Consider the following 26,510-nt stretch of genomic DNA (forward strand, 5'->3'; position numbering starts at 1 on the left):
GAAAGCAATTAAGTACATTGTTTATTTCGAGTAATTCAAAAAGTTATATTATTTAAGATGATTTAGTTTTCAAATCAATTTCTTACCGTCAGAAATCACACAACTCATGGATATTTGAATAACATCGAGCTTGAAGCTCTAAAGATCCCTTCTCAGCTCTTTTCAACGATATGATAATTAGTCAAGCATAAGCAAACACCATAAATATTCAATTACAGAAAATGATTTCTTAACAATATTTGTCAGTATTACCATAAAATGCCTCAAAGCCAGGCGGCTTAATTCAAACGGTTTGTTGAAATGAACCTGTCTCTTCCTTTTCAGGTTCAGTACGAGCAGATATTTGTTTAATGTATTTTCCCATATAATAAATTGTAATCAGAAGCACTGCAAGTGAATAAACACAAAACATCAAAACATGACCCAATCCTTTAGTCTCTTTATTATCGCCATTTGCCAAGTCCAAAATTAGAACGAAGATTATTATGACATTGCATACGAGCACAACAATACAAAATATTCGATAAACCTTTAAAACTCCTTGCCAGCGTTTAATTATCGCAGTTACAACAAGTGCGTTTAAAAAAAGGTTGAAATAATAAGAGTAAATGAAAGAGCCTCGTGAATTATTGATTAAATCCAGCAACGCGATTATATTTAGCAAAGTTGATAATACAAAGATGAACAGCAGGATATTTCTTGGGCTGATGAAACGCTGCCGTACATTGTTTTGTTCACTTGAATTCATCATGGTTATGTTGGTTTAAGCCTTTCGATTAAATTATTCAACGCACAACATGAAAGTTAAAATGGCTGGTTAAACAAGCTGATGTAAATTCATTAAATAACAGATAAAATATTTTTCTTCCGGACAAAAGTGGACAATTGCTTGTCCAGATTGTAACTCTTGAAAATGAAATGCATTTAAAGTTGTTTTTTCACCGAATGTTTAAATTGAAATGAAAGTCAATAACGATTTTATTCAACTCAAAGCTGACAAGTGTAAAATAGTTAATCACAATTTGCTAAACAAAAATGACAAATCAATATCAAAATCCAGCCATGTTTCTATTGAATAATGGTTTATCGATTTTTAAAATATCTGAAAATATATACAAATTCATATCGAAAGATTTTCTCATTCCATTAAAATTGAATTATATTGATATTGAATGCTCATTTAAATGTTGCGATTTTCATATCTTTTCAATTATGTTTGTTTGTTACTTTGAACTCCAAACGATTCAATAAATATTTAACCGGTGAACTGAGCAATCAGTATTTAATTGCTCAGTTGATGACTTGAATGTTGATATAAAGCAACATTACTTTATAAAAAGACAGACAGAAATTTTCTTGTAAAATTATTCGTTTTTATATTATATGGTCTATTTACATGAAATGATGAAAAATTTGTTTCAGATGTTAAATCAATGAAAAAAGAACATTAAAGTTCAATAGTTAAAATTGATAATAACTAATTGAAAATGCGTCATTGGAATAACTAATAAAAAAAGTAACAATATTTCAATCAGCTCTTTTTGAAATGTAAATCATTGACTTTACATTATATCATGATTGTGTGAAGACAAGAATGAAAAATTACTCTACAAAATATTGCAAAGAGTTTTACTCTTTTTCTTAGCATTCTTGTTGTTAACTGTGGTATTGGTGGTTAATCGAGTTCGTTTCTTTTTGTAAATCTCTTTCATCAAATAATAAAATATTGCCTCGACATTGGCTCTTGTTTTTGCACTTGTTTCAATGTATGGCACATTCCAGGCATCAGCTAATCGTTGAGCCTCCTCTTTGGAAACAACCCTTTTCTCATCTAAATCAGCTTTATTGCCAACCAATAAAAATGGAATGGACGATTCATCGCCTTTTACTCGAAGAATCTGTTCACGGAATTCACTTGTTGCAGCAAAAGATTCTCCTTCGGTAATTGAAAAGACACACAGAAATCCTTCACCAGAACGGAAATAATTATCTCGGATAGCTGCATAATCTTCTTGTCCAGCTGTGTCCAAAATGTCAACCATAACTGCTTCATCCTCAACATGAGCTTGTTTCCTGTAAGTATCAGCCTTGGTTGGTTCATAGTCTTCAACAAACTGTAAAAAAATGAATAAAAAATTAGCTAATTAAAATAACAGTAAACACAGTGAAAGTGTAATTACACTGCAAAGATAATTAACCCAAATGGGTGACAAATAACCAACAAAATACGTTTAATTATGTAAATTTGTTTAAACATTAATACATTTCAAAGCTCAATACGTAAATTGTATTACAATTGTAAAACAAACTAATGATACTCAAATCTATCGATACTCACAACAATATCAGACAGCTTTTGGAGGCAAAATCTCTTCTGGCGGTCAATTCAAAATGAACTAATTACTGATTTTATTTATAAATTTCTATCAATCAATCAACAATTTAAGTATATTGTATAAATTAAATATCTTGTAAATTACCAGTGTATGTTATTTAATCACTAAGCCACGATTGAAATAATGAAATATCAAAATATAATAACATGTTATGAGACTTTTAGATGACTCGATGAAAAGATAATTCAACATTTCAATACTTTGGGATAGTCAAGGAATCACTTATGGATTAAGGAAGTAATAATAAACTTTAGATTATTTTATAGTTTGTAAAATAATCAAATTGAACTAATTTTTAAAACAATGATTATAGTAATGACCATTTTGATGTGATGACAAGAGTGCTCCTTAAACAGTAGACTACAATCAAAATTTCCTGACCACTTAATGGATACCAAAGTTGAGCCTTAATAATGATCACGAAAATGGATAAAGTTAATCTAAATTGCTATTTTTGTATTAACCAGAAAAAACAATTCATGATTTGGCTATTATAAACAAGATCAACACCAAAAGGTTACAGTTGATGATTGATTAAATAACAAATTATCGCCATCATCATCAGAATATTACACTTTCACATTTAAATTAAAACTCAATGATGCCCTGAATATGAAAAAATCAAGAATTGCTTTTAGGTGTTTTCAGTTCATTTAAAGGCAAATCAAGATTATCAGATAATATTAAAAAGCCAATAAATAGGAGCAAACAATTGAAAATTTATTCATTTTTTCACTTCATCCAGATTTTAAAACAGAAACAACAGCATTTATTGAAAAGTGCAGACTTTCAGGTTATAAATTTCCTGATAATCAAAGCAATTATGATTATAATTATAAGTTGAACCAAAAATAGTCTGTCCAATAACATTGAATCAATAAAAATTGCTATCAAATACAAAGAAACCCATTATTGAAGCACAAAAATCAGAGTTGTCCAGCTCAACTCTAATAGCTAATCATTAAATCGTAATAAATCTCATCAACTACTTTTGTTGACAAAAACTTGACCATCAAGTAGCAGTCAAGATGGTTACAAACAACAGAGTCATGATTCTGGTTGTTGATTAACTAAAAATGAAAATAAATTGTCACGATTTAACAGCAATCAGTATAAAGTGAGAACAAAATTATGATAATTTTGGCAAACACACACCTGATTGTCACGAGGTAAATAACAATGAAAATAAGCTGATTACAATCATGTTTATTTCCCATCTTAATTTACTCAACATAAATCATTCTCGTAAACATTGTTTAATTTGTCAATGAAGTAAATTGTTTACAAACTCACTTCTTACTTGATTACAATCATTATTGAACAATGTTAACCCATCAACAGTGAAAACCCAATTTGTGAGGTTAAGTCTCTTCAAAACCCAAGTATCAATTGTTCATGAATTTATACAAAGACGTGATTAACTAATCAAAAGCATCGATTGTAAATTCAAATTCAAACTCTAGACTCAGCTGGTAAACTGATTGTTTGAAAAAAATGAATTTCACTGAATTGTTAATAAAACAGATTTGATAGCAAAATATCCTTGAAACATTCAATGATCAGCATAATTTATTGATTTGTTTTCTTTCATTACAATCTAATGGCAATTACTCTCCACCCAAATTGTAATCAAGTTGAAAAATCAAATTGTTATCATTAAAAGTAATCACACCTAACACACCTAATCTAAATTGAGGTTCCTCATTATATCAACATTTTGCTGGAAACAAACCATTTGACTGTTGACTTTTCTTGCTAACGTTGATCATTTTAAACAATCAATCTAAATAAATTTTTCATCTTTCTATGGGTTTAATCAACTCGATTCACAATTAATGGTTAATTTAACTTCCTGATCAATGTTGTTGATTTGCCAAGAAAAGATAATACTTTTAGCTCTTTTGGCCTTATTTTGTTGCTTCAAGTCAAGTGAATCTTTTTCAATTCACTTGATAACTCAATTTATTATGATTATTTCACAATTAGTTAATCAGCCATTCAATAAGTCTTTTAATAGCAACAACAACCTTTGGGAAACATTTGAATCCTTTTTTGGCAATCAAATGTCCAGATTCAAACAGATTGTACAATTAATGGCTGTGAGTGTGAAAAAAGTGAAACAAAACCATGAAAGCGTTATAATTTTCATTATTTCAAGCAGCTATTCAAATTGCTGTAAAGCTTAGTTATTCAAATGATTCAGTTGAGGAAAAATTGTTTCAAGTTGTCTTTTGTCAATATTTTCATTTTTGTCATTTGCTTTCTTAAATCAACAAATGATCAACGCAATTATGATATTTTGATGGTATAGTCAAAGGCTTGAATAGTTAAACAATTAAAGGACTATTAAGATAAATGTAGAGTCAAAATATTAGGGACAATAAAATGGTTATGATTAACGTTTATATAAAGCTTTTGTAAACATGCAAAGTCAAGGAATGAGAAAGTGTAACATTTTAAAAAATTGTGTTTGCGTGTTTAAAATTAGCTCGCAATTAGTTGAACAAATTGTTGCATTACAATTGGTAAATGAAGTGAAGATGAGCCAGGAAAAAGGCTTGATTCAAGATTGATTACAAAAGTGAATCAGTTTGTGAACTTATCAGTTAAGGTGAACAATATTTTAGGCTTAAAGAAGTGATAATCATTTTGAAAATAACGGTTAAAACAGTATTGAACAATTAAATCTGACAATCAGTCCGTTATTGAATAGTTGAGCGTTTAATTTAAGTGTTTTTCACTCATTTTCAACTGATTGTTACCATTGATACTTGGCAATCATCAAATGATTCATTTTCCACTCAAAGTGTATCATGAATGCCAAAAGTCAATCAAGTAACTGGTGAGTTGTTTGAACGTTTCAAGATACAATCAGTTTCGATTAGCAAAAGATCAAAGTCAATCCAAGACTTTGCTCAAGTCGATTTTGAAAATCAACAAAATATCGAGTTTTTAGCAAAACCAAATTTTCGATGATTTTAGAGTTGATTTCATATTTGAAAGGAATGATTAACAATCAATATTCATAGCAAACAAATGTCGACCTAAATTGTAATCTAATAACGAGAAGAAGCGAAAAGAACAGGAAATTTCATTGTTTCTCTCTCTTTTTTCTCAGTTGATTCCAATGATATTTATATAAGATAATGTTAATGTTTCCGGTTAATCATAGCAACCAGAATGACATGAAATATATCATGAAAATCGGGTCACTTTGATTAACATTGTTTAACTTTTCCCTTCAATGTTTTCATTGACTCATGAACGTGATTGCCGATTATAATTTAGACTGTTTCAACATCAGGAAGATGATATTCATCATTATCATGATAACAGTCAATTTTCCACTTAAGATTATACTTTTTCTGAATATTATGTAAATAAATTTCAAACCAACAAACAGTGACTTTTGGTTATATTTCAAACCTTGAATTGAACTCAACTCGTTGAAGCATCTTCATCTTGCGACTAATAATTATCAGAAATACAATTAAAATATAATTCATCAAAAAAAAGGTTAAATTGTTTTCCATCTCAGTCCTTGAAGACACACTATTGTGATAGTTGGATAACAATTAACATGGGAAATTTCATTTGAATAAAGTTGATTGTTGTAACACAGTTTAACGTCTAGTTGGATGAGAAACAAATGAATTTTTGTTCTCATTCAAGGTTTCCATTCAACTTTCGATATCAATGGTTCATTTGATTGAGGTCATACTTTAGGAATTTCAATTTTTACATCATTTTCATGATTATCGTGTTATGATAGTTATGATTGAATAATGTTGAAGAGAAGCAAAAAAGCTCAAGAAATTGAAGATTCATTCATTGGTAACATTTTACCTTTTGCTGTTGATTGGTGATGAGAAAAGGTTTCACTAATTGTCCTTAATCATGGTGAGATCTAATTAATCTGTTTCATTATCGACAATATAAATCTTGTTTTCCTTGTCATAACTTATCGCTTGATCAATCTAATGACCTGGAATGTTCATTTTTTAAATTGTTGACAAAAAATTGAGAATCAAGGTTATCTTTTTCACCATCATTTTCATGTAACCATCAAAAATAGATGTAATCATTTGAATATGAGTTGAAAAAAATCAATAACAGGTTCAGATGAAATTATACTTTACATGTTAATGGTAATCCTAATAGTTGAGTAAATTGTTAGGAAAAGGCAACAACAGTTGAGCAAAACATGAACTGAGTCGTGGTTAAGTCTAATGGTTTTTCAATGTAAGTCCATTAATTTTGACTTTAATTTTTTACCCTTTCGTTGTAATCAAATAGCTAATTACAATTACTGAGTGTGATTTAGTCACGAATAGGCTTACAAATTGAAAGACATTTGAGTGAAGAGAAGAATGAAAATGAAATGAAAATTAAGTTGAAAATCAGCTGAGATTTTGTTGGATATTGATTGTCCAACACGAAATGTTATGACAATGCACAATGAAGGTAACAATTTAATTATACTGTTAGTTGGCATGTTAATGTATTAAAATAATTTGTTTGATTGTTGTTATAAATACAAGTTTGATGAGTTTTGACGCACGAAAAGGAGAAAATATTTAATACTTTCAAATCTGATTGAGGAATACAAGAAATTGCTATTAAATTTCAAAGATTCCGGATAATTTGATTGTGAATAATCTTCCTTTTCTGATTTTCGTGAAAACAGATTTCACTTTCAGTAAAAAATTGAATTCATTTTATTCAGATTACAATTTTAAACTTAAATAATAGTCTATCTTCAAGGTAAATTGAGACTTAACCTACGCTCAACATGAATCGACATTTCAAGAGATTAAATTGCGTGTTGAAAGATTATCATTGAAACATGATCAGCTTAGAATCAGCACTGAAAGTATTTCAATTTCAATTCATGGGATCATTTGAAATGAATGGTTAAAGATGGTTAAGTTGAACAGCAAGTTGACCAAATAATGGTCATTTCTTGGGTTTTATGGTCAACCTTTCATGGATCCTTCAATAGGTTAATCAACCTTTATTATCGGTTTTCAGTTGACTAAATAATTACTAGATCATCATCTTGACGGTAAAATTAAATATTGAAGAGTGACATGTGAAAAGATGAAATTGATAATTGAAAATGAAGAAGTGATAATAATACTGATTTAGAAGCTAAAGTAACGATTAAGGGTCTCGATTTGGCCTGAATTAGTGATGGATCAAGATGATGATCATACAATGCCAATCATCAACTAATCAAACTTTGAAAGGTTCACTAAAACTGGTACAATTTCAAGATTTTCATCTCACCAAATGTTAACATTATTTGTACTTTCACTGGTTAATTATAAATTTAAATCATCTCTATTAGTTAATAATAATTGTGAGCTTTTGTCAAGCAAAGGTTAACTTGTTATTACAATTAGTATTAATTTATGGTAATGTAAGTCAGTTGAAAGGCCTTTAAATGATTTGATTAACAATGTGTTGCTGTTGAAAATTTGATAAAAATGTAAATTTAAGGCTTTTTGCTAATACAAATAGCTCAATGGATATAAACTAATTGTATTGTTCAATTTTAAGTTGGTTGAGTAAGTTATCATTGCTATTAGTAGACAGGTTGAACAATAAGTCATCATCGGTTAATCGTCCTACAATTATTGGATTATTGCGTGACCATTAGTTGAACTGAAGATTGTATTGGAAGCAATCAACATGAAAACATGATCTATCTAAATCAGTTTCATCAGATGATTAACTTGCTTTTAGAGTTAAAATGTTTCCCCATTGATTCCTATCCTGATTCATAGCCTTGGCATTATCAACTGCCACTGATCAAAGGTACCAACCATTATGATTGGGAAGCAATCAAAGGTGAGAAGACATCAATCAGTAAATCAATCAAAAGGCTCTTTTTTGTTGTTTACGGTTAATAGTTTTCTAGATCACTAACAGTTTCATTAAAATGGATATTTCACACTTTTTTTGAATAAGTGTACACTTTTGGATGGTTAACTGTTGACCTCACTTTAGATGATGATAAAAACCTATTACAGTTTATATGGTTTTTTATTGCAATCATTGACATTCAAGAGTTTCAACTGACCAAACACAATTCATAACCTAACTGACTGCACAGACTTGGTCAATTAAGCAACTAAAAATATCCAATGTTGGTTAATTGTATTCAAATAACATGGAAAGTAACCCCACTCAATGGTCAGGTAGCCTTGATTATAATAGTTTATTGATTCAAGCTTTTCAATTGTCCTTGCCTTAAATGGTTAATTTTTGGTCATAACGTTTAATTTCAGCTAATACAGTTAATAACAACCTACTCGAATAACAATATTGGTTTGATGAACAATTTATGGAATTGATTCTATTCCAAGTGTCAAAAGGCTTTAGGGTTGAAAGCAAGTTAAATATAACCGGAAAAACATGGCAAGTTTACAGCTAAAGGTAATAGGGTGAGTTCAATGAAGTAAGCGGCAGGTAAAAAAATATCAGCGGGAAACACGGAAAAAACTGGAATTAGCTGTTTCAATGACCTGACCAGAAGAGATTCAATACTTTGCACATTCCTTTGATCAAGGTTTTGGTCAAGTTTTAAACTGTGGTCAACAGTGAGAAGGTCTATTCTCATTTTATGCAAAAAAAGGCCTCATCATGACCTCAATTTTATCTTACTTGCAAGTCATAATTATTGTAATTTGACTGTTTTTAGGCTGTCGGTTGATTAAGCTAATTTTTGCTGTCAAGAGCTGAGAAAGAGGATTAATTGGGCTACTTTAATTGTTCCCATACTAACCTCGTCGTACAAAAATTGTAAGGTCAATGCTGATTTACCAACACCACCAGATCCAACCATTATTATTCGTAGTAAGGGTGGAGGTGAAGCTGGTGTACGATCAGCTGGACGAGTCAATGTATTGGTTTTTGTTTCAGGTCCACGAGTTGGGTTCACTTCACTGGTTCGTTTCTTAAAGTGAGGAGCTATCCGACTATTGGGTTGACAAAAAGAAAGCAAATATTAGGTTTGTTTGGTCAATAGTTTGCCATATTCCTCACCTGGACCAGTATTCCTGGACATTTTGGTATAAATTGTTGATACTTTTTCTCATGTTTTCATTCAACTTTCTTATATCATCCATTTTTGGTATAAACTCGAGATGGTTTCAATTTATGTTGACAATCACTGGGATAAACACTGAACAAGGTACGATGGTGATATAACAATTAAAATGATGAATCGATGCACACACGGCAATAATTGTATGAACACATTAAAGGATAATTCAAGAAGTGATCAGATGGATGCCATCGACAATTGAAAACAATTGAGAGCTGGTCAATGATCCAGAAGCAATTAGAGATGTCCGTTGGTCTATCGACAGGGATCGTTCCTGGGTTTGATTAATAACACAAATTGTAATCCAATTGTTGTTCACTAATGAAGCTTGCGGTGAATATTGCAGTTTAAATATGGCAGTTACCAGTTTATCATGAAATGAGAGTCAATAGGAAACCTTTAAGATGAGAGGTTTAGTCAGCACTGATGAAGAGAAAGAAATGAAAACCAGTTTCCATCTCAAGAATTGTAACTGAAAGGGAGACGAGAATGATGATGATGATGCTGAATGAGAATAAGAAGAGAATGAAAAATAGGGAATCAGTAGGGGGAAGTAAATATAACAAGCTGATAAAAATAGCTTACGATGAATATGGTCTTTTAGGAATACGAAAAGGTGTTGGTTGGAGTGCTGGTTGCCACCCTGTAGGCTCATTAAATCATCTAAATACAGTCTGTAAACATCAATTATTAGAGTTAACAGAAACAAAATGTCAAGTTTGTAGATACAAGCAAACCATCCATAATATATGAATTATTAAATGTGTATTACTTGTATTATCATTATACTGTTATTGTTTTCCATCACTCAATCTTTCCATACTTTTGTTCAGGGAAAAACATTGCTTCCACTCTGCAAATTTGGTACCAATTAAGGGATAATAACTCTGGATGTAATAAAGATTAACTCAATTGAATATGTCATCTTGAAATTTGTTTGCTGCCATTCAATTTGGGTCACATTTAACTATCACCTGTGTTAATTTGTTTACTCTATGGTAACCAACGTAATCGATTGTACTTCTTGATTTAACCAGTAAGCCAAATATGCAGGCTTTAAAAAATGATGATCAAGATGATCAGGATTAGAATGATGATTTAGGAATACAAACAAATGCTCGATAAGATATTGATTGTTTGTTGAATAATTAGATCTTCAAGTTATTGTCAAAATGGCTCCTGGTTTCCCATGGTTCAAAGTAGACAGGTTTAAGAACTTGAAATGTGACCAATTCAACTGTTAATCGACTGTAATTCACCGTGTAGAGCGTTGGCTTCAGCTGTATTATTATCTATAATTAAGCTTCAAAACCAGAAGGGTATTTAGTTAATGGTCAAGCACACAAAATCAGCAGCTATCATCAGACTGGTCCACTTCCGTAACCAATTGTTACACCAACACCTCAATTTAATACATTCAATTAAATTGTTAAATTTTGATTGTATTTTTCAAATTACTTCCATTATTTAATCCACCATTAAATTTGCTCCATGTTTTCAGCTCCTTGTTCCTTATGTACCATTTGAAGCCATTTTTGTAGCTAATAGGATGAAAATGGCAGGTTCATGATGATATTCAGCGTCTTTATATGGGAACACCAAGGTTTATTCAACATTCATTGAAATAGCTTTTCCAGTGAAAATAGCCAGCCTTTGAAAAACTCCATTCAGTAAAATGATGGCTATTTGAAATACATATCTGGAAGTTCAAGTTTTGAAGCAACTCTATCTGTAGGTAAATCGCAATAAGTTTAAACTTAAGACTCAAGAACCTTGGTTAAGGGTTGATATAATAAACAGAGAATTATTAATGATATGATTCACAAGTAGGTTTCCTTGGTTTCCCATGAAGATGAAATTTTTACAATTGATGTAATCGTTGACAATGGTTGCTACATGTCTGCTTTGCAACAAATGGCTTACGCAGCAAATTGGTAGAAAGACGAGAAACAATAATATAATATCAAAATAACAATCAATGTTATTGTAATTGTGGATTGTTGACATAAAAAGCATGATGGAGATAATGGCGAATATAAAATAATGCAATTAATTTATAATTAAAAGTAAATCCGTTTAAAAATAATATTTGAAAGGCTTATAAGCAAAAGAGCTTTTTGAAGCCACTCACATGTTAGACGCGCCAAAAGTGATAGCTTCAGAATGTAAACAAGTTCTCTCTAGTCTTCCTTTTTCTCTTATCAATTTTTAGTTTATTTTTTATATTTATTTTTTGAAACTTATCTAATTAATTATGGACGATGACATTGACAGATTCCTCAGTGACAATAACTATTTTCAGGACAAAATGACCTCAACTAGCTCATCTAAAATCTTTCCAGTTGTGGTTCAATTTGATTTTGGACAAAGCCATCAGTATCGTAAGTATTTTTTATCTTTACTCTCTTTATTTATTTGTTTAATAATTTGTTTAGCTTGAACTTTATTTTACTTTTTAGAATCACTATACGGTCACTTAATTACTGAACCTATTAAGGTTCTAAAAGCAATCCAATTCAAGCTGTGCTTTGCTCTTAGACAAAATGGAAAGCTACCTCGAGACTCTTTTTCTCTGGTCGTTTTTGTGCCTCTAAATTTACCTACTATTGAAAGGTTGGTTACATTTGCCTTTACTATTTAACTCGTCACAATTCTAATCAATCTTTATTCCACTAGTGCCATAATCGACAGCAACAGAGACTTATATCTGAGAACTGGACCGAAAGTCAACAGGTTGACCAAGATGAGAGACTTTCAAATCATTTCTATGTCAGAAATTAATAGCTTCACTCTGGCTACCCTTTACTACTGCAAGTGCAATAAAAAGATGCTTTACAACTACACAATTGATGGTCCACTCAAAAAAGATGTAAAATGTAGAGGTTGTGTCAATCCAATGGAAGAAATAATATCTGAAAGGATTGTTGTTAAACGACGTTCTGTATTAATGCAAAAAAAGGCAAATGATAATCCAAGTAAGGCCTGCTTCAACTATTATCTAGCTTTATCTAACCACTATTTTCTTTTTCAGGATTAACTCCAATGTTGGTTAATTTTCTGTCCATAGGAGACACTAATTATGATAAATTAAGATTAGGAGCTCATTTGTCACAAATTGATGGTCTGTCGTGTGAATATGAAAATGGATATGGATCATGGTTACGAGGATTAGAGGCTTTGAGCTATCAAATGAGTACAACTTTACTCAGCACTAGTCATGAACTATCTTTAGTTACAGTTTCTGACAATTTGCAAACTTTAATTCAAAGTGAGTTCTTATCAATCATTTACCGATTTGACATTAACTAAACTTTTTGTTCCAGCTTCAAATGAAATTTCTCCCTTTGCATTGGCATTGAGAATTTGTGATCTATTCGGTAGAGAAGTGGTCGGAGATGGACAATTTGCTCTCAAAGTTGGTGTAATAATTTCAATTTTGAATCAACATGGGACTGAGGTAATTATAACAATAGCTTATTCAACCACCAATCAACCATATCTTTGAATTTCATTTTCTATGTTGTTTCATGGTTTATTAATTTCAACACATGTGTTTGCTAACCCAAATATAAATGCTAAAATATATTTGCAGTTATAGTTAACGAATGAGCTTTTTTTCGAATTGTTAATTCAGCAATCTCAACCTTTCAAGATTGCTTTGTTTGTACTATTCTTCAGTTTATATTCACTGTCAATTATATTTCCTGTATGTTACACAAAGTTTACCTACTAGATATCTGATTTAGACTTTTTTAATATATGAAAGATTATTCTCGACCATATGAAGTACATCAACTAATAACATTTTTTTATTTACTCTACTCTCATCTCAATTATATTTACTTTACCAGTCTCAAGAGAAATCGTTTCTAGCTATTGGTAATGACGCTGGCTTAATTCGTAGTTTCATGCAATACTCTGCCAAATTTGTCCAAAGAGTATTGACATATTCAACAACAATTCCAATATCAGCATTACCAAGAAAAAAAGACAGCTGGATTGATAGTGGTTTCTTGCAGCTGGCATCTGATGGAGTTGGTATCATCAGTCTTGATAAAGTTTCAGTTAGAGATGAATGTCACATAATCAACGTCTTGACTAATAATCGAGTAAAAATCAGAAACACAGAGGAAAAGTATGACTCAATTAAAGAGATGGAAACAAATATTGCTATTTGGGGATACGAAACAGATGATAACATTGAAATTCGAGTTAAAACTAAATCATCCTCGCTGATTACTACTTTCCCATTGATCTATGAAGCTGAAGGTGATTTACTGTCACAAAAAGAAACAAATTTAACTCAAGAAGATTGGAAACAATTTTTCAACTCATTACATTCGTACAAACCCAAATTAACATCAGAAGCAGAGGAAATGTTACAGAGTTATTTCCTTGCTGTCAGACAGGATCGTGAATGGAGAGCAGATACAAATGCATTTCCGTTACTTTTATCGGTTGCGACGGTTTTCGCAAAACTTTCCTGTAGAAGTCATGTTCTTACTTGTGATGCTGCCCTTGCCATCATGGTTTATGAGAAAAGTTTGCAAATCAAATTTGGCAGCGGTGGATTGAGATTGCCAAATGTAGCCAAAGACAAAAATAGACTTATCGGTCCAGGGGTAAGTAATCGTAATACTTGATCTATTTTAATCAACTAAATTGGCTCATTTATTTTTCAGGCTGTTGAGGTATTGGAACGTTACAAGAAACTTATTACTGACTATATTGAATACTGTGGCGTTGAAAGCTTAGATAATCAATTGGAAGAGTGAACATTTCAAGGAAAAGTCAATCAATTGCAGATAAAAATATCATCTCAAGTCAAAAATTGGACAACACAAACAATAGATCATCAATTTTTTCTTCTTCTTACTATTCAACTCGTTTTCATTTTGCAATTTCAAATTTTACCAATTAATAGTTTTATTTAAATCAATAATACCGATAGATTAATTTTTTACAACTAGACGATAAAACTAATGTTACATGAAATAATTTATTTCTAGATGATAAAATTAAACGAGCTAATTCAGCAATCCAGTCATTTGCAATATCATTTAACTTTTTCCATCCTTTTATGCGAAAAATACTACAGTCGACTACTTAAAATTGTCCCTTTTGGAGCGTGATCTTCAATGGCGATAAAAATTTTAATTAAGTCAAGTTTAATTCATGATTCGGTACGTCAATTTTACCGAAATATGGGTAAGAAGATAAAAGTGTCCGTCAGCTCACTTCTCCTCTTCATTTCTCGGCTTATACTCTAACTCCCTCTGCTGTCGGCGAAACAAAAACATACTAACTTCGACAATTGGATTAAATTAAACACTTTCGATTGAATTATCATTGAAAAATAGAGTTACTTTAATTACACACATGTTAAAGATTTCTGCAAGATAATCGCGACGATCAAGTCCATTCGAAGATTTAGAATGATTTCCAGGTGCTTTCAATCTTCTGACAATCTTGTGAGTATGCACGTTATTATCTGATGGTTTAAGGAAATTTGATGAATGGTTGACAAAATCATGATAGTAACCATTTGTGTTTACTTACAGGAAACTTTCAATCATTTTTTACAAGATGTGTTTATGAAATTGCATCGATTAAGATAATTAATTTTTGGCTGGTTAGAATGAGATTTTATGGATTATTTTGCAATTTTTATAAAAAACAATGAAAGGGATAACGGCACTGATTTATGAATCAAAACTGCTCAGATTATATTATATTTTCTGGTTATTCGAGCTCATTTTCAAGGTGGACAAAAGTAACATTCATTTTCCAAAAAGCTTTATTGATCTAATAAGATATTGAGAGATATTGGCGATTTATGGTTCCACTTGATGATGTTTCCTCATTATCATGTATTCGTTTCTTGATTAGGTGAAATCTTCTTATCAATTTAAGTTCACTTGTTCTTCAAAATTCAAATTCTGAATCATGTTTATTAATGATTTGTTGTATCATTTTGTGGCGCCACTCAACAATTTATTTTAGTTTTATCAGCTTTACCTGCAGTAGTTTCAGAAGTATCATCTCTATCGTATCATGTCTGTAACTAATTTATGAATCAAAACAAGTTTCTTTGGATTTATCAATCAGTTAATAGTTCAATTGTGATTTTCAATATGGATTATTGAAATACATCTAACTCGACAGTAAACTTATTTCAATTTTATTGACTATTGGCAACTTGAAAATTTCTTCTATTGAATTTATAATTGATATCATCTAACTCAACAGTTTATGTTTCTTTGTGTCCATTATTATTGATTATTTATTTTATTACTTTTTTAAAAACAATTGTTGTCAATAACAAAGGCCAGTTAACAACCAGCTCATTGGCAATGGACAATAACAAAGACTTACCTGGATATGGAGCGACTTTTTCCTACGAGCGTCCCCCACCCTACGATGCTAGTTTCGGTACCACAGATTATGATGCCGGACCGTCAACCTTTGTTTACAATCAACTACCTGAATCTAGCTTTGATAAAACTCCAATTCCAGATCAAACCCAGCCTTACCAATCAAATAAACAGTTCACAGCTAACCCTAATGATGGTAAATTTTCAAATTATTTACATCGTTCCTCTTCTAATCTCGACCACAAACCAATCTTGATCTAAACCGTGAATCTAATCATTTTAATTTCCTTTTTTCTCCTTTCTCTTTTCAGTGCCAATCAACAATGTTCCGATTCATATCAGCAATGAATTCGGACCTTACAGTCAGAATGCTGTCTGTCCTCATTGCAATCAATATGTTGTGACAAAAACGAAACACGTTCCTGGACTGGTGACATGGCTTACATGTTTGGTCTTTTCTTATTTCTGCTGTTGTTGTTTACCATTTTGTATGGACTCATGTCGTAATGTTGATCATAAATGTCCAAATTGTAAGCAAAAGATTGGTCATTACCAAAGATACTGCAAGTGACGCAGTGATGAGTGATTCATCAAATTTACCATTTACCGGAAGATAGAAGTCCCCAGGATTTTTATCAACGCGATTAAATGAGAAAACAACCCTTTTATTTGAACTTCTCTGATTGTCTGAAGTTCTTACAGATAAATCGTTGAATCATCATAAATCGGTTATGATTACACAAAAATGAGCTTGGGGTTTGACTTGAAAGGATGATTCGCACAAACATAAATCCATTCATAATTATTGTGACTGTTTCCTTGTTAGCTTTAAGTGTTGTGAGCATTGTAATTGCTGAGATTCCTGTAATTTAATCATTAAACCGGAAAAAATGTTTTCCTAAAAACTAAACTTTACTTTACACTGATTTACTTTGTCTTAATTATTTCTGAAGTTACTACACTTTTGAACCGTTTGAGTGCAGAAAATTATGCTAATTGATTGTATTATTTATAAATCAAAGAGTTTTCAATGGTCACACTTAATTTCTGCTTAATAAAGAGCATTAAGCAATTAATTTATTTTAAATGAATTTGAATTCGAGTATTTATGGCGCCACTATGCATTTCTTGTATTCGCTTCTTTTGCAATTATCTTCACCTTTTTTTCTGAGAGAGTTACTCCTAAATATCTGACAGTGTTTAATTAAATTGTTGTCTCTAATCAAACGTCTCTTTTTGGACTGATTTTTTATGATTAGTTTTAAATAAGGCTTGCTATTTGATTTAAAATTCATAAATTAAGTACTGAATCATGGGATTTACATTTGCGGCCTTTTCTTATGTATTTGCCTTAATTTTGGATGCTTTCCTCATATTTTTTGCAGTTTTTCATGTAAGTAATAACTTTAATTTAATTGTCTTTGAACAATAATTTTATTTTGTCATTCTTTCTTTTTTTCAATTCTTTAGGTAATAGCGTTTGATGAACTCAAGACTGATTTCAAAAATCCAATCGATCAATGTAATACTCTCAATCCATTAGTATTACCTGAATATATAATTCATATCACATTCAATGTGCTTTTCTTGTTTGCTGGTGAATGGTTCACAGTTTTAATTAATATTCCTCTTATTGCTTACCACGTTTACAGGTAAATACACTGAAAATTACCCAAATCACCTTTCAAAATTAAGTTTATCCTAAAGCTAACAGTTATAGATCATATTTCCAACTGATTTAAATGTAGCAATGTTTTTTCAATTGTTATAATGGCTCATCTATTTTCTCATTTGTGTTGTTTAGATACATTCATAGACCAGCTGGAATGAGTGGACCCGGTTTATATGATCCAACAACCATCATGAACGCTGACCAAATGAGTCGAGCGACGAGGGAGGGATGGTTCAAACTAGCTTATTATCTCTTATCCTTCTTTTATTATCTATACGGGATGATATCATCTCTCATAGCAGTTTGATCTGGATATATTTTTTAGGCATTTTTAAATAAACCAAAAACCAACTAAAATAACATCAATTATTGAATATATTTGTATTTTAAACTTCGAATGTCCTGTCAGCTAAGTTTTAAAAATTAAAAAATGATTTGGTCACTATACATTTCTCACAAAAGCCAATAGCGGTAAATTTACCCTAGTAAACGGAATCCTCTTAACAATTAACGAAATAATCTACGTATTGAATAAAGTGATTCTTTTACTTAAAGGTTTTTCGTCATTTCAAAATGGTTTTGATCTCATGTCGCTTAAAAACAGCCAGTTTATTCTTTTAAAATTGGTCATTCCAAAAAGACTGTATTAAAAATATTTACCATATTAATTACGAAGGTTAAGATAATGTTTTTCTGTTTATGAGCGAATTAGTTCTGATTGAATTTTAAATGTATTCAATGTTCAATTAAATTGATCTTCAAATGTATATTTTAGCTGGCCTGATGAAGTTAAGTCATGTGAGCAAACAATTACCTAAAATGTTTACATTGAAAACGTTTAAAGAGACGACAGTACAGCAAGCAGGGAAATTTCAATTTAAAAATTGTATTTATTATGATAAATTTTTCACAGTTTAAAATATCACCATTTATTAAAACCAATTGTCGCTATGATAATAGATAAAATTGCGAAAATGCTGGAGTAAACGATATTTTGGTAAACTAACAACATTTAATGTAAGACATCAGTGAATGCTTTACCCTTCATGACCAAACGAGAGAGTTACCTGATAATGCAAAGGAAACCAGTAGGTTAAAGGCTTAATGAAATTAGGCAGAGACTCAAATGACCAGAATAAATACACAAGAAATAGACTGGAAAAGTAATGAGCTGAATGGAGAAAATCTGTCATAATTAAACATTAGAAGGTAGATCGATGAAAATGCCTTTACTTATTCCACAAACAATTATCGCTATTATTGAAAGTACAACAGCTATCCAGGAGCTCTCCTTTGGAATTTCAGTTTTGGTATCAATAGAGTTAAAAAGATTAAGTATTGAGGAACAATTGCCAATTTTCCAAAATATTCAATCTCCATAAATGAATGCTAATAGTTAATGAATAAAACCATGACACCCATCACTAATCATACCAGTAAAACTGCCATTTTGTTGAAGATGAAATAAAGACAGGAAAAACAAGATAAATTATTCTTTAAAAGAAAAACAACTTTAATCCATTAAGAGACTGAGCTTTGTTGACACAGAAGAGCAACAAAACTAGCTATCTATGTAATAACTATTGATTTAGATTGCTATTCATCTAATTTATTGTTCATGATCGAATTGGCCAGGTTTCTTCCTTGATTCCCGTTCGTTGACGACATCGGCGAGATGAACAACAGTATGAGCGAGTGCATAAGCTGAAAAATAAAAGAAACATAATAAACATGAGAAAAGGATCAAATATAACATATAGCTCTATAAAATACAGTTCTTTGCGGATTCAATATTGGGAACAACGAAGTAAAATATTTTTCAATGAAATAAGCTTACCTCCAACAGCAAACACACCGAACCTTAAGAAATCTCCTTTAATGTGACGAAAGCTTGTGCTCCAGAAATTTTTAAAGGGATCTAATTCAAAATTAGCCAATCTGAAGTAAACAATATTCTTGACATGGTAAAGATTTCCAAAGTGTCTGTGTCCACCCATGTTGTACACTAAATCCAAAGGTTTTATACAAACAAAGAAAAGAAAAATACAATTTACAGGTTAAAGATGGTAAAATTAACAATTAAAACCAGAAAAAATACTTAATTTAATCTTAATTACCTAGATTTATGAAAATAAATTCAAGAGATGACCTTAACTCAAAATTTGAAGGAAACAGTATTTGAAAATAAAGATGGCAACACTTTCTACTTCTAATCTACAGAAACTGCGCTTTTTTCAAAAGCGGATTAATAGTATTTTCAAATTGATTGCATGATTAAATATTCATGCACAAGTAAAAGAACATACTTATCAAACAAATCTAAATAATTTTTAGCAGTTTATTCGTAATTACTCATTTAATAATGAAAACTTGCTAGTAAAAAATGACGGAAAAGCAATGATTTCATCTTTTATTTTTAATAACATCTCTGAATAATCGATTCTTATGAATACAATAACTTTTCCGGGATTCAAAATGAATTGAATTTCTAATGATGCAAGAAACTACGAAAAAGGCACTTTAATTAGAACTGTTTTCAGGCAAAAGTTCAAAAGTGATCGACTCTTAACGCAATCTTAAGAATCTCAAGTGTACTTTAAGCCACAGGAAAAGGATGTCGAGTTTTCATTCATTAGATGGCGTTAAATTCGCCTCTTCAAAATTAGCATAAGATATCAGCAAATGGTTCTCTTGTTATTTATTGAACTGTGAATCCCTCAGTTAATGTTTTGATTCGCTTTTTTTTCTTTCATGTGAATTATTTTGTTGAATTGTGATTTTTTGAATAATAATGTCTCACACCATAGTACTTATTCAACCTGGTAAACCAGAGACTAGAACGTACTCAGATTTTGAAAGTGTCGGTGAAGCCATGGAAGGTATCTGCCATATTTTTGAGGAACACTTGAAACAGAGTAATCCTCATTCAGCGTCAATTACCTATGACATCAGTCAACTGTATGACTTTATTGATGATTTGAACGATATCTCCTGCTTGGTGTTCCAACGAAACTCATCCACTTATGCTCCTTTCTCGAGGGATTGGATCAAAGAACAAATCTTCGTGTTGCTTCGTAAACAAGCTGGAGGATCATGATGCAAAAATCAACCTGTATTTTAGTGAGATAATTTGACCAAAATTTATCCACATTATAGTTAACAAGTCTAACCTTTCAGACGTTTATTGTTTCTTTATCATCTTACCTTTTTAAATTACTCATTAAATCATTGACTTTGATCATAAGATATATCCAGAATAAATCCAATTTATTCATAATCATTAGATCTGCTTTGTGTAATCGGGTGTTCTGTATTTGCTAGAAATGCAGAGCTGCAAATTAAAATGAAAATAGAATAATAATTAAATATTTGATAGCCAAAGTAGTCTTAGCGTGAATTATTGAAAATCGAGTCAAATTTCAAAGAAGCTTAAATGTTTACAAAGATTCTATTTCACATTTATCTTTTGTTCACTCAAATTTTAGAGTCATAAGATCCATACACTAGATGTTAGTAATGATGGCTAAGTTAATTTATGGAAAGAAATACAAATGTTTGGATTAACTGTGCTGATAATTACAGTAAACATTGTAAAAAGAATCTTAGCGATCGAGATAATTGTAGATTTTATAGTTTTAGATTTGATAAATGATAATTACTTGAAATCTCAACTGGTCTGGATTGATTTCGCATAAAGAAACTTACAATTTCTCGAGTAAATAATTTTTCAAGATATTTACTGAAATTTTGAAAAATTTGATAAGAAAGGAAGTCAGTTTCTGTGTGAACAATTAGTGAATAGTTGGTTATTAATTTCAACGCAACTTGTCATTATGAAAAATCTATTTATCTTTCATTTATTTTCAGACAAAACTGATTTCAAGTAAACGTTGAAATTTCACTTAATGATGAACATGGACAAAGCTAATTAATGAACTTATTGGTTTTGAATTGTAAATAAATAAAAGATAAACTTAAGATCGGATCAGGAAAGAATGAATTATGAATGCATGAAATATTAAATAAAATGAACTTAAAATTTATCTTAGGAAGAATAAGAACAAGAAGCAAAAATAGAGACAATTCGCTTTTTTTATTTTAATTATTTAGATGAATTAAATGTCAACCAGAGTTGAAAGAGAATGGGTTAATTTTATGTTTAAACTGATTTTTTGTCAAATTATAAATACCAATATATTTTATATAAACAGTAGTGAGAGGTGTGAAAGATGGATGAAAGGAATAGAAACTCTTTTTCTCTCTCTCTCTTCTCTTGTGTATTACTAATGACTTTGTCAAAATTCTTTACTCATATTTATATGCCTTCTATTCGAAAAAGCTTTGTATGAATAGAATTTGTACCTCGAGATTTACTCATCCTAACCTTAATGAAGCATTGGGTTCCGAGATAAATTTTTGCACAACTTCAATCAAGGTTTTTCTTTTAAATCGCGTTGCTTCGGCAATTATTTCTTTGGCGAGGTAATCTCTGAATGGTCCATTGCAACTTGATAATTGGCTTAAAATTGGCTTGAAATCTGTAATGAAAAAGAAAAATATGATTTAGAAAATTTGATTGATGTGGAATCCAATGATTTGTATCAATAAGTCTTATAAATTCGAGACGACTGAAAGGTTTACATACTTTTACCAGGTTTTCGGACTGAACGGCAAACTTCTCTTTTCAATTCAACTTGTTCTGGTGATAGTTTCCATCTGTAATTATTTAAATAGGAATTGCTAGAAGAATTTGATAATCCATTACATAAACTATCAGAATGATTATTGTTATGAAGCGTATTGTTTGATGAAATGTCTTTGGAGTTTTCTATGCTGTTCTTCAAACGATTTAATGTTTCACTGGTTCCTTCATTAACTGTATTAACAATTATCACCTCAGGATCAGGCACTTTCACAATTTCCACATCATCATCTACATTATTTACAACTTCAATCTCAGGAGGTTCTGTAAGCTGAACATTGTGAATATTATTACTATCATTGGTATTATTTGTGCTATTATTTGTTGTTGATGAATTTGGCGGAATCACTGAGGCGGAAGGAGATGAAGGTGATTGATTTGCAGATGCAGGTGAGGATGGTAATGATGAGAATGATGTATCAGTTGCAGACGATAAAGGTGAATTTGGTGGTGTTGATAAAGGCGAACTTGGTGGTGTTGATAATGATCGAAATGATTTATGATTGGACCTGTAAAATATAACAAAAAGAAGTTTTAATGAATGATTAAGTTGAAATGAGACAGTGATATTCTGATGAACTACAATGATACTATTATAAAAGAAACCATATAAAGCCTTTAATAATTGTAAATCAATTTTTTTGATTTATTTCTCGATTCACGATTAACACAGCTTAACACTCAACTCAAAAAGTCTGCATTATAGTTGGCTAGGTTACATGATTCATGAGAAGTTGCAAAGGACAAAAATCCAGAATATATTGAAAAATAATTGACTTAAATTCGAACAACTATATGGGCGCGAGTATGCGTGATGGATATCGTACTGTATTTCAATTAATGAAATTTTTAAGCTATTAAAAATTCATTGTAAGTTATAGAATGAACTTCGCTATAGATCCTTACTTAAATGGATCATAATGCGTAACTAATCAGATAATCAAATCTCTAATGATTGAGCTTGAAATGTTGAGATACAGAATAAAAAGATGAATATGGCAAGAAATAAATAAGACTTTAAGAGGTTTTGACTTACATGTATTGAACAGCGAGTTCCTTTGATAGTGGACCAGGTCTTCTTTTAACTCGAAGAGATGGACTACCAGTCTTATTAGGCGAGTCGATAGGTCTTTTAGGTGATCTAACAGGAGAATTACCCCCAACTAAGTCAATATCAGCTTCATCAATCATTCCAAGAGCTCGTCCTTTATCGATTTTGAAAGGATTACCGAACATATGTTGGCGAACTGGTGCGGATTCTAATTCTCTCAATGGGTTGGGCATTCTTTTCAAATATTCTTGATAATTACCCATCTGACTAACAGGTAAACTGTGCATTTGATCTTCATCTTGATATTTGATTAGTCTTGGAGGTTGCAGGAAATTATTACGCATCCTATGTATCTGGTCAATTATTTGATTCCTACTAATATCATAAGGATTTCGATAACACTGGGGCTTAGCTTCTCTTGTTTTGTCTCGAATTCGCATAGAGAACCCTTGAAAATCGTTTATTTCTGCACGCAATCCATTCAAACGACTCTTTAAACAAGGGTCAGAATTTACAATGTCGGAAATCTTTTTTGAAGACATGTTGGGCACTTTGATTGTAGTTGGAGTAGCTGGTTTACCAGTCCCAACAGTCGCAATAAGCTTATCGAACTCAACTTTTGCTTGATTTTTCAGTCGCTTTAAAAGATTTAGAACAGAATAACTTAAACAATTTTCCATATTGTCAGGAACAAGATTTGGACCGCCCATTTTTTGTAAAGCTCTTTTGAGCGGGCCAGCGTAGTAGAGAGGTATGTTTTTTAAGTAAGCATCAAATTGTGCTTTCCATTCTCTAGTTGGTTTAAGATGATGGATCTTAAATAATTCATCCAGAAGCGGCAGTAGTACAGGATAATTGTATGGTAGAACGAACAAATTAACACAGCTTAAGTTGGTACTGGCCTTCAAATAGCCAAAAGGATAACCTAATGGATGATCACTACTTTTATGGCTGTTGGCAACAAAACATTGCCAAGCTACATGAGGCTGTTTTCTAGATAAAATATACTGGGTCAGTGGACTCGTTTCCAATTCATATTTGTCGAAGGGTAAGTTATCGATTACCATTGGGTCACTTGATGAACATGTAAATTTAATAACGGGATGACAGCTTCGAGGTGGAAGTGAAGGTGCATTAAGATCGGGCCAAAATGATTCTGGTATAGGCCAGAAGCCAGTAGAGTAACCCCTTTGAGCTGATCTATGGACATAAATGAGCTTTCGAGTGGAATGCCATGGAGATTTACCTGATTGTGATGAGTTTGATGCATTGAGGGTTTGATTGTTATTAGAGTTTTTGTAATTTACAACGAATCCGTTTGGCACCCCTTGCCCATGTTTAGGCAGCTCTTGAGTCGTTTCATCACTATTGTCTTCTTCTTGGCTGATTGGTGGAGGGTCAGGCCCAAATTTCTCAAATTGAATAACTACACCCCCTTGAATTTTTTGTACAACCGATTCAAGACACTGCATTAAGGATCTTTGAGAAGATATTGAGTATGATCTACCGCCAGTAACCTCACACATAGCATCAATCGGAGAATTATCACTAGGTACCATTCCTGGTGGTCCATTCGAAAGATGATCAGTGGGCGGGGTGCCAGTTAATCTAAGGACTAATGCATACAGACGCTGATCCCATCTAAAGGGTTCCTTGGTTAGCTCTGCTCCCGGCACATTACAGTTCATGGGAAGGTTCAATTCTTCTTGAACACCAACTCCACTAGTCAATTTACCACCATCAGTTATGGCAATAATGATAGATGATTCAAGAAAAAAAGGTGACCGTCCCTGACCGTAAGTATCGATACCAGTTTGCATTCGATTTAAATTCAACAAGTCAAAACAATTTTTAATAGCCGGTCCTAGAAGAGTCATTCCACTAGCAGTCAAGTTCTTTAATTCGTTCATGAATACATTATGATTTTCTTTCCAGCCAGCCTAAAAGAACAAAAATTGAGATAAAATTTTAATAAAAATAGAATACTAAGCAACCGAGAACTTTAAATCAGTAACATTTACAAAATTGATAGTAAAATGTTATGATTTGAATTTGTGAGCAAGTAAGAAATGTAAGCGGTGTAAGTTTAACAAAATTATCTCCACTCGAAGTTAAATTGACTGATTAAAAAATTAATTCGAAGAAAGAAATTATTTTTGATAGATTGAAGATCGAACTGGCGATCATAAGTGAAACTTGTTTTATCGAGTTAAGGTTCAATTTTGAGAAGAAATCCGCTTCTGAAGTGTTATTATGAATTTAAAAGAAGCTAGATATTAGCCTGCTTCTAATTCTTTCAATTTACCTTAATATTTGATGGATATTCATCGAAGGTTAACAGCATATACCGATCTTGTCGACTGGCAGCATCCCTTTGACGGATCTATTAAAAGACGCAAGACAAGAAAGAGGTTAAAGTAATGAAAAGAGAAGATGATAGAAATAATATGAGTAAGAAACATACACATGCACATTTAAGCACATATACACTTAATATAAAATACAGACATTAAATAGAGAAGAAGGAGAGAAAAGAAAGACAATTAAAGAAAGAGAGGAAGACAGAAAAGTAAGAGACGGAAAAAAAGAGACAGAGAAATGAGAAAGAGAGAAAGAGAAAAGCAAGCCAACCTTAAGAAATTTTTCAACACTGTCCTTTGCGACATCTAAAAGAGTTGGCCTAGCACCCATGTAGGTCCTTTGATTCATGGAGGCACTGGTATCTATTAAGAAGACAATAATGGTCATCTTCAACTGTTAAGGTTAATTAACAAATGGGTTTAGAAAATAAAATTTAATAATATCATCATCCAGTTCTCATAATGTTGGATTTTTGTATGGCAATTCTTGTGCTAAGCTGATTTGCCTTCCATATCTTTACCTCTCTCTTCTCTCTCTCTCCCTCTTTCTCTCTTCCTCGGCCTTTTCTCCCCCCATTTTACCCAAAGCTAGCTCACTAGTGCCATCTATTGAGTTAATTATATTTAACCTAATTTATTTATCAAATTACTTTTCAATTGATCATCATTCAGCATTATTACATGTATTGTTACTGAACCATGTTAGTTTAGAAATGTAAAATTGTAAAGCAACCACTTCAAGTAATCACATTATCAACAAATAAACTCTGATAAATAATAGATAAACGTTTTACTTTTTACTTACATCATTGAAAGTGTTAATTATTTACATCTTAATGTGTTT

The 26,510-nt window shown here is 31.3% G+C and overlaps 7 protein-coding genes across 8 annotated transcripts; 4 read left to right on the forward strand and 3 right to left on the reverse strand.

Annotated features, from left to right (window-relative positions):
• Window positions 1-1,351: 1,351 nt before the first annotated feature.
• Window positions 1,352-9,938, reverse strand: LOC107359965 (ras-related protein Ral-A). The gene is made up of 3 exons (XM_089267464.1): window positions 9,447-9,938; window positions 9,187-9,379; window positions 1,352-2,114 (listed from the first exon to the last, which is right to left on the reverse strand). The coding sequence occupies exons 1-3, from the start codon at window positions 9,527-9,529 to the stop codon at window positions 1,608-1,610; spliced, it is 783 nt and encodes a 260-aa protein (XP_089123590.1). The 5' UTR covers window positions 9,530-9,938; the 3' UTR covers window positions 1,352-1,607.
• Window positions 9,939-11,631: 1,693 nt separating this feature from the next.
• On the forward strand, window positions 11,632-14,550 carry LOC107359964 (minichromosome maintenance domain-containing protein 2-like). Its single transcript, XM_015926567.3, has 7 exons — window positions 11,632-11,888; window positions 11,967-12,120; window positions 12,184-12,482; window positions 12,539-12,775; window positions 12,831-12,964; window positions 13,359-14,129; window positions 14,190-14,550. Exons 1-7 carry the CDS (start codon window positions 11,762-11,764, stop codon window positions 14,280-14,282), a joined length of 1,815 nt encoding a protein of 604 aa, XP_015782053.1. The 5' UTR covers window positions 11,632-11,761; the 3' UTR covers window positions 14,283-14,550.
• Window positions 14,551-15,512: 962 nt separating this feature from the next.
• LOC107359449 (lipopolysaccharide-induced tumor necrosis factor-alpha factor homolog) lies at window positions 15,513-16,804 on the forward strand. Its single transcript, XM_015925923.3, has 2 exons — window positions 15,513-16,077; window positions 16,193-16,804. Exons 1-2 carry the CDS (start codon window positions 15,861-15,863, stop codon window positions 16,450-16,452), a joined length of 477 nt encoding a protein of 158 aa, XP_015781409.1. The 5' UTR covers window positions 15,513-15,860; the 3' UTR covers window positions 16,453-16,804.
• Window positions 16,805-17,061: 257 nt separating this feature from the next.
• Window positions 17,062-18,000, forward strand: cni (protein cornichon). The gene is made up of 3 exons (XM_015925906.3): window positions 17,062-17,274; window positions 17,352-17,533; window positions 17,686-18,000. Exons 1-3 carry the CDS (start codon window positions 17,194-17,196, stop codon window positions 17,858-17,860), a joined length of 438 nt encoding a protein of 145 aa, XP_015781392.1. The 5' UTR covers window positions 17,062-17,193; the 3' UTR covers window positions 17,861-18,000.
• Window positions 18,001-19,042: 1,042 nt separating this feature from the next.
• On the reverse strand, window positions 19,043-19,719 carry LOC112538616 (uncharacterized). The gene is made up of 3 exons (XM_025160386.2): window positions 19,671-19,719; window positions 19,391-19,558; window positions 19,043-19,257 (listed from the first exon to the last, which is right to left on the reverse strand). Exons 2-3 carry the CDS (start codon window positions 19,548-19,550, stop codon window positions 19,163-19,165), a joined length of 255 nt encoding a protein of 84 aa, XP_025016154.1. The 5' UTR covers window positions 19,551-19,558; window positions 19,671-19,719; the 3' UTR covers window positions 19,043-19,162.
• Window positions 19,720-19,877: 158 nt separating this feature from the next.
• Window positions 19,878-26,145, reverse strand: LOC107359743 (integrator complex subunit 6-B). 2 transcript variants are annotated; one of them, XR_016198641.1, is made up of 7 exons: window positions 25,938-26,145; window positions 25,612-25,689; window positions 23,292-25,246; window positions 22,199-22,764; window positions 21,938-22,091; window positions 20,758-20,884; window positions 19,878-20,663 (listed from the first exon to the last, which is right to left on the reverse strand). XR_016198641.1 is itself a non-coding variant. In XM_015926291.3 (6 exons), the coding sequence occupies exons 1-6, from the start codon at window positions 26,052-26,054 to the stop codon at window positions 20,821-20,823; spliced, it is 2,934 nt and encodes a 977-aa protein (XP_015781777.1). In that variant the 5' UTR covers window positions 26,055-26,145; the 3' UTR covers window positions 19,878-20,820. The 2 variants fall into 2 exon arrangements, 1 of the variants encoding a protein (XP_015781777.1); XM_015926291.3 differs by having other exon boundaries at window positions 19,878-20,884.
• On the forward strand, window positions 20,260-20,799 carry LOC149093866 (enhancer of rudimentary homolog). The gene has a single exon (XM_089267465.1). The coding sequence runs from the start codon at window positions 20,345-20,347 to the stop codon at window positions 20,648-20,650; it is 306 nt and encodes a 101-aa protein (XP_089123591.1). The 5' UTR covers window positions 20,260-20,344; the 3' UTR covers window positions 20,651-20,799.
• Window positions 26,146-26,510: the final 365 nt, after the last annotated feature.

This window comes from Tetranychus urticae, chromosome 2 (assembly GCF_039701765.1).
Source record: "Tetranychus urticae isolate SD_2017Ah chromosome 2, NJAU_TeUrti_SD_1.0, whole genome shotgun sequence".
Lineage (NCBI taxonomy): Eukaryota > Metazoa > Arthropoda > Arachnida > Trombidiformes > Tetranychidae > Tetranychus > Tetranychus urticae.

Coding starts and splice junctions, on each gene's coding strand:
- LOC107359965 (XM_089267464.1), bottom strand. CDS start 9,529: ATGGATGATATAAGAAAGTTGAATGAAAACATGAGAAAAAGTATCAAC. Junction 9,380..9,446: donor GTCCAGGAATACTGGTCCAG/GTGAGGAATATG, acceptor TCAACCCAATAG/TCGGATAGCTCCTCACTTTA. Junction 2,115..9,186: donor TACAATTTTTGTACGACGAG/GTTAGTATGGGA, acceptor ATTTTTTTACAG/TTTGTTGAAGACTATGAACC.
- LOC107359964 (XM_015926567.3), top strand. CDS start 11,762: ATGGACGATGACATTGACAGATTCCTCAGTGACAATAACTATTTTCAG. Junction 11,889..11,966: donor TGGACAAAGCCATCAGTATC/GTAAGTATTTTT, acceptor TTTACTTTTTAG/AATCACTATACGGTCACTTA. Junction 12,776..12,830: donor TTTGCAAACTTTAATTCAAA/GTGAGTTCTTAT, acceptor TTTTTGTTCCAG/CTTCAAATGAAATTTCTCCC.
- LOC107359449 (XM_015925923.3), top strand. CDS start 15,861: ATGGACAATAACAAAGACTTACCTGGATATGGAGCGACTTTTTCCTAC. Junction 16,078..16,192: donor CACAGCTAACCCTAATGATG/GTAAATTTTCAA, acceptor TTCTCTTTTCAG/TGCCAATCAACAATGTTCCG.
- cni (XM_015925906.3), top strand. CDS start 17,194: ATGGGATTTACATTTGCGGCCTTTTCTTATGTATTTGCCTTAATTTTG. Junction 17,275..17,351: donor TATTTTTTGCAGTTTTTCAT/GTAAGTAATAAC, acceptor TCAATTCTTTAG/GTAATAGCGTTTGATGAACT. Junction 17,534..17,685: donor ATTGCTTACCACGTTTACAG/GTAAATACACTG, acceptor TGTGTTGTTTAG/ATACATTCATAGACCAGCTG.
- LOC112538616 (XM_025160386.2), bottom strand. CDS start 19,550: ATGGGTGGACACAGACACTTTGGAAATCTTTACCATGTCAAGAATATT. Junction 19,258..19,390: donor CGGTGTGTTTGCTGTTGGAG/GTAAGCTTATTT, acceptor TTTATTTTTCAG/CTTATGCACTCGCTCATACT.
- LOC149093866 (XM_089267465.1), top strand. CDS start 20,345: ATGTCTCACACCATAGTACTTATTCAACCTGGTAAACCAGAGACTAGA.
- LOC107359743 (XM_015926291.3), bottom strand. CDS start 26,054: ATGACCATTATTGTCTTCTTAATAGATACCAGTGCCTCCATGAATCAA. Junction 22,765..23,291: donor GAACTCGCTGTTCAATACAT/GTAAGTCAAAAC, acceptor TATATTTTACAG/GTCCAATCATAAATCATTTC. Junction 22,092..22,198: donor AGTCCGAAAACCTGGTAAAA/GTATGTAAACCT, acceptor TTTTCATTACAG/ATTTCAAGCCAATTTTAAGC.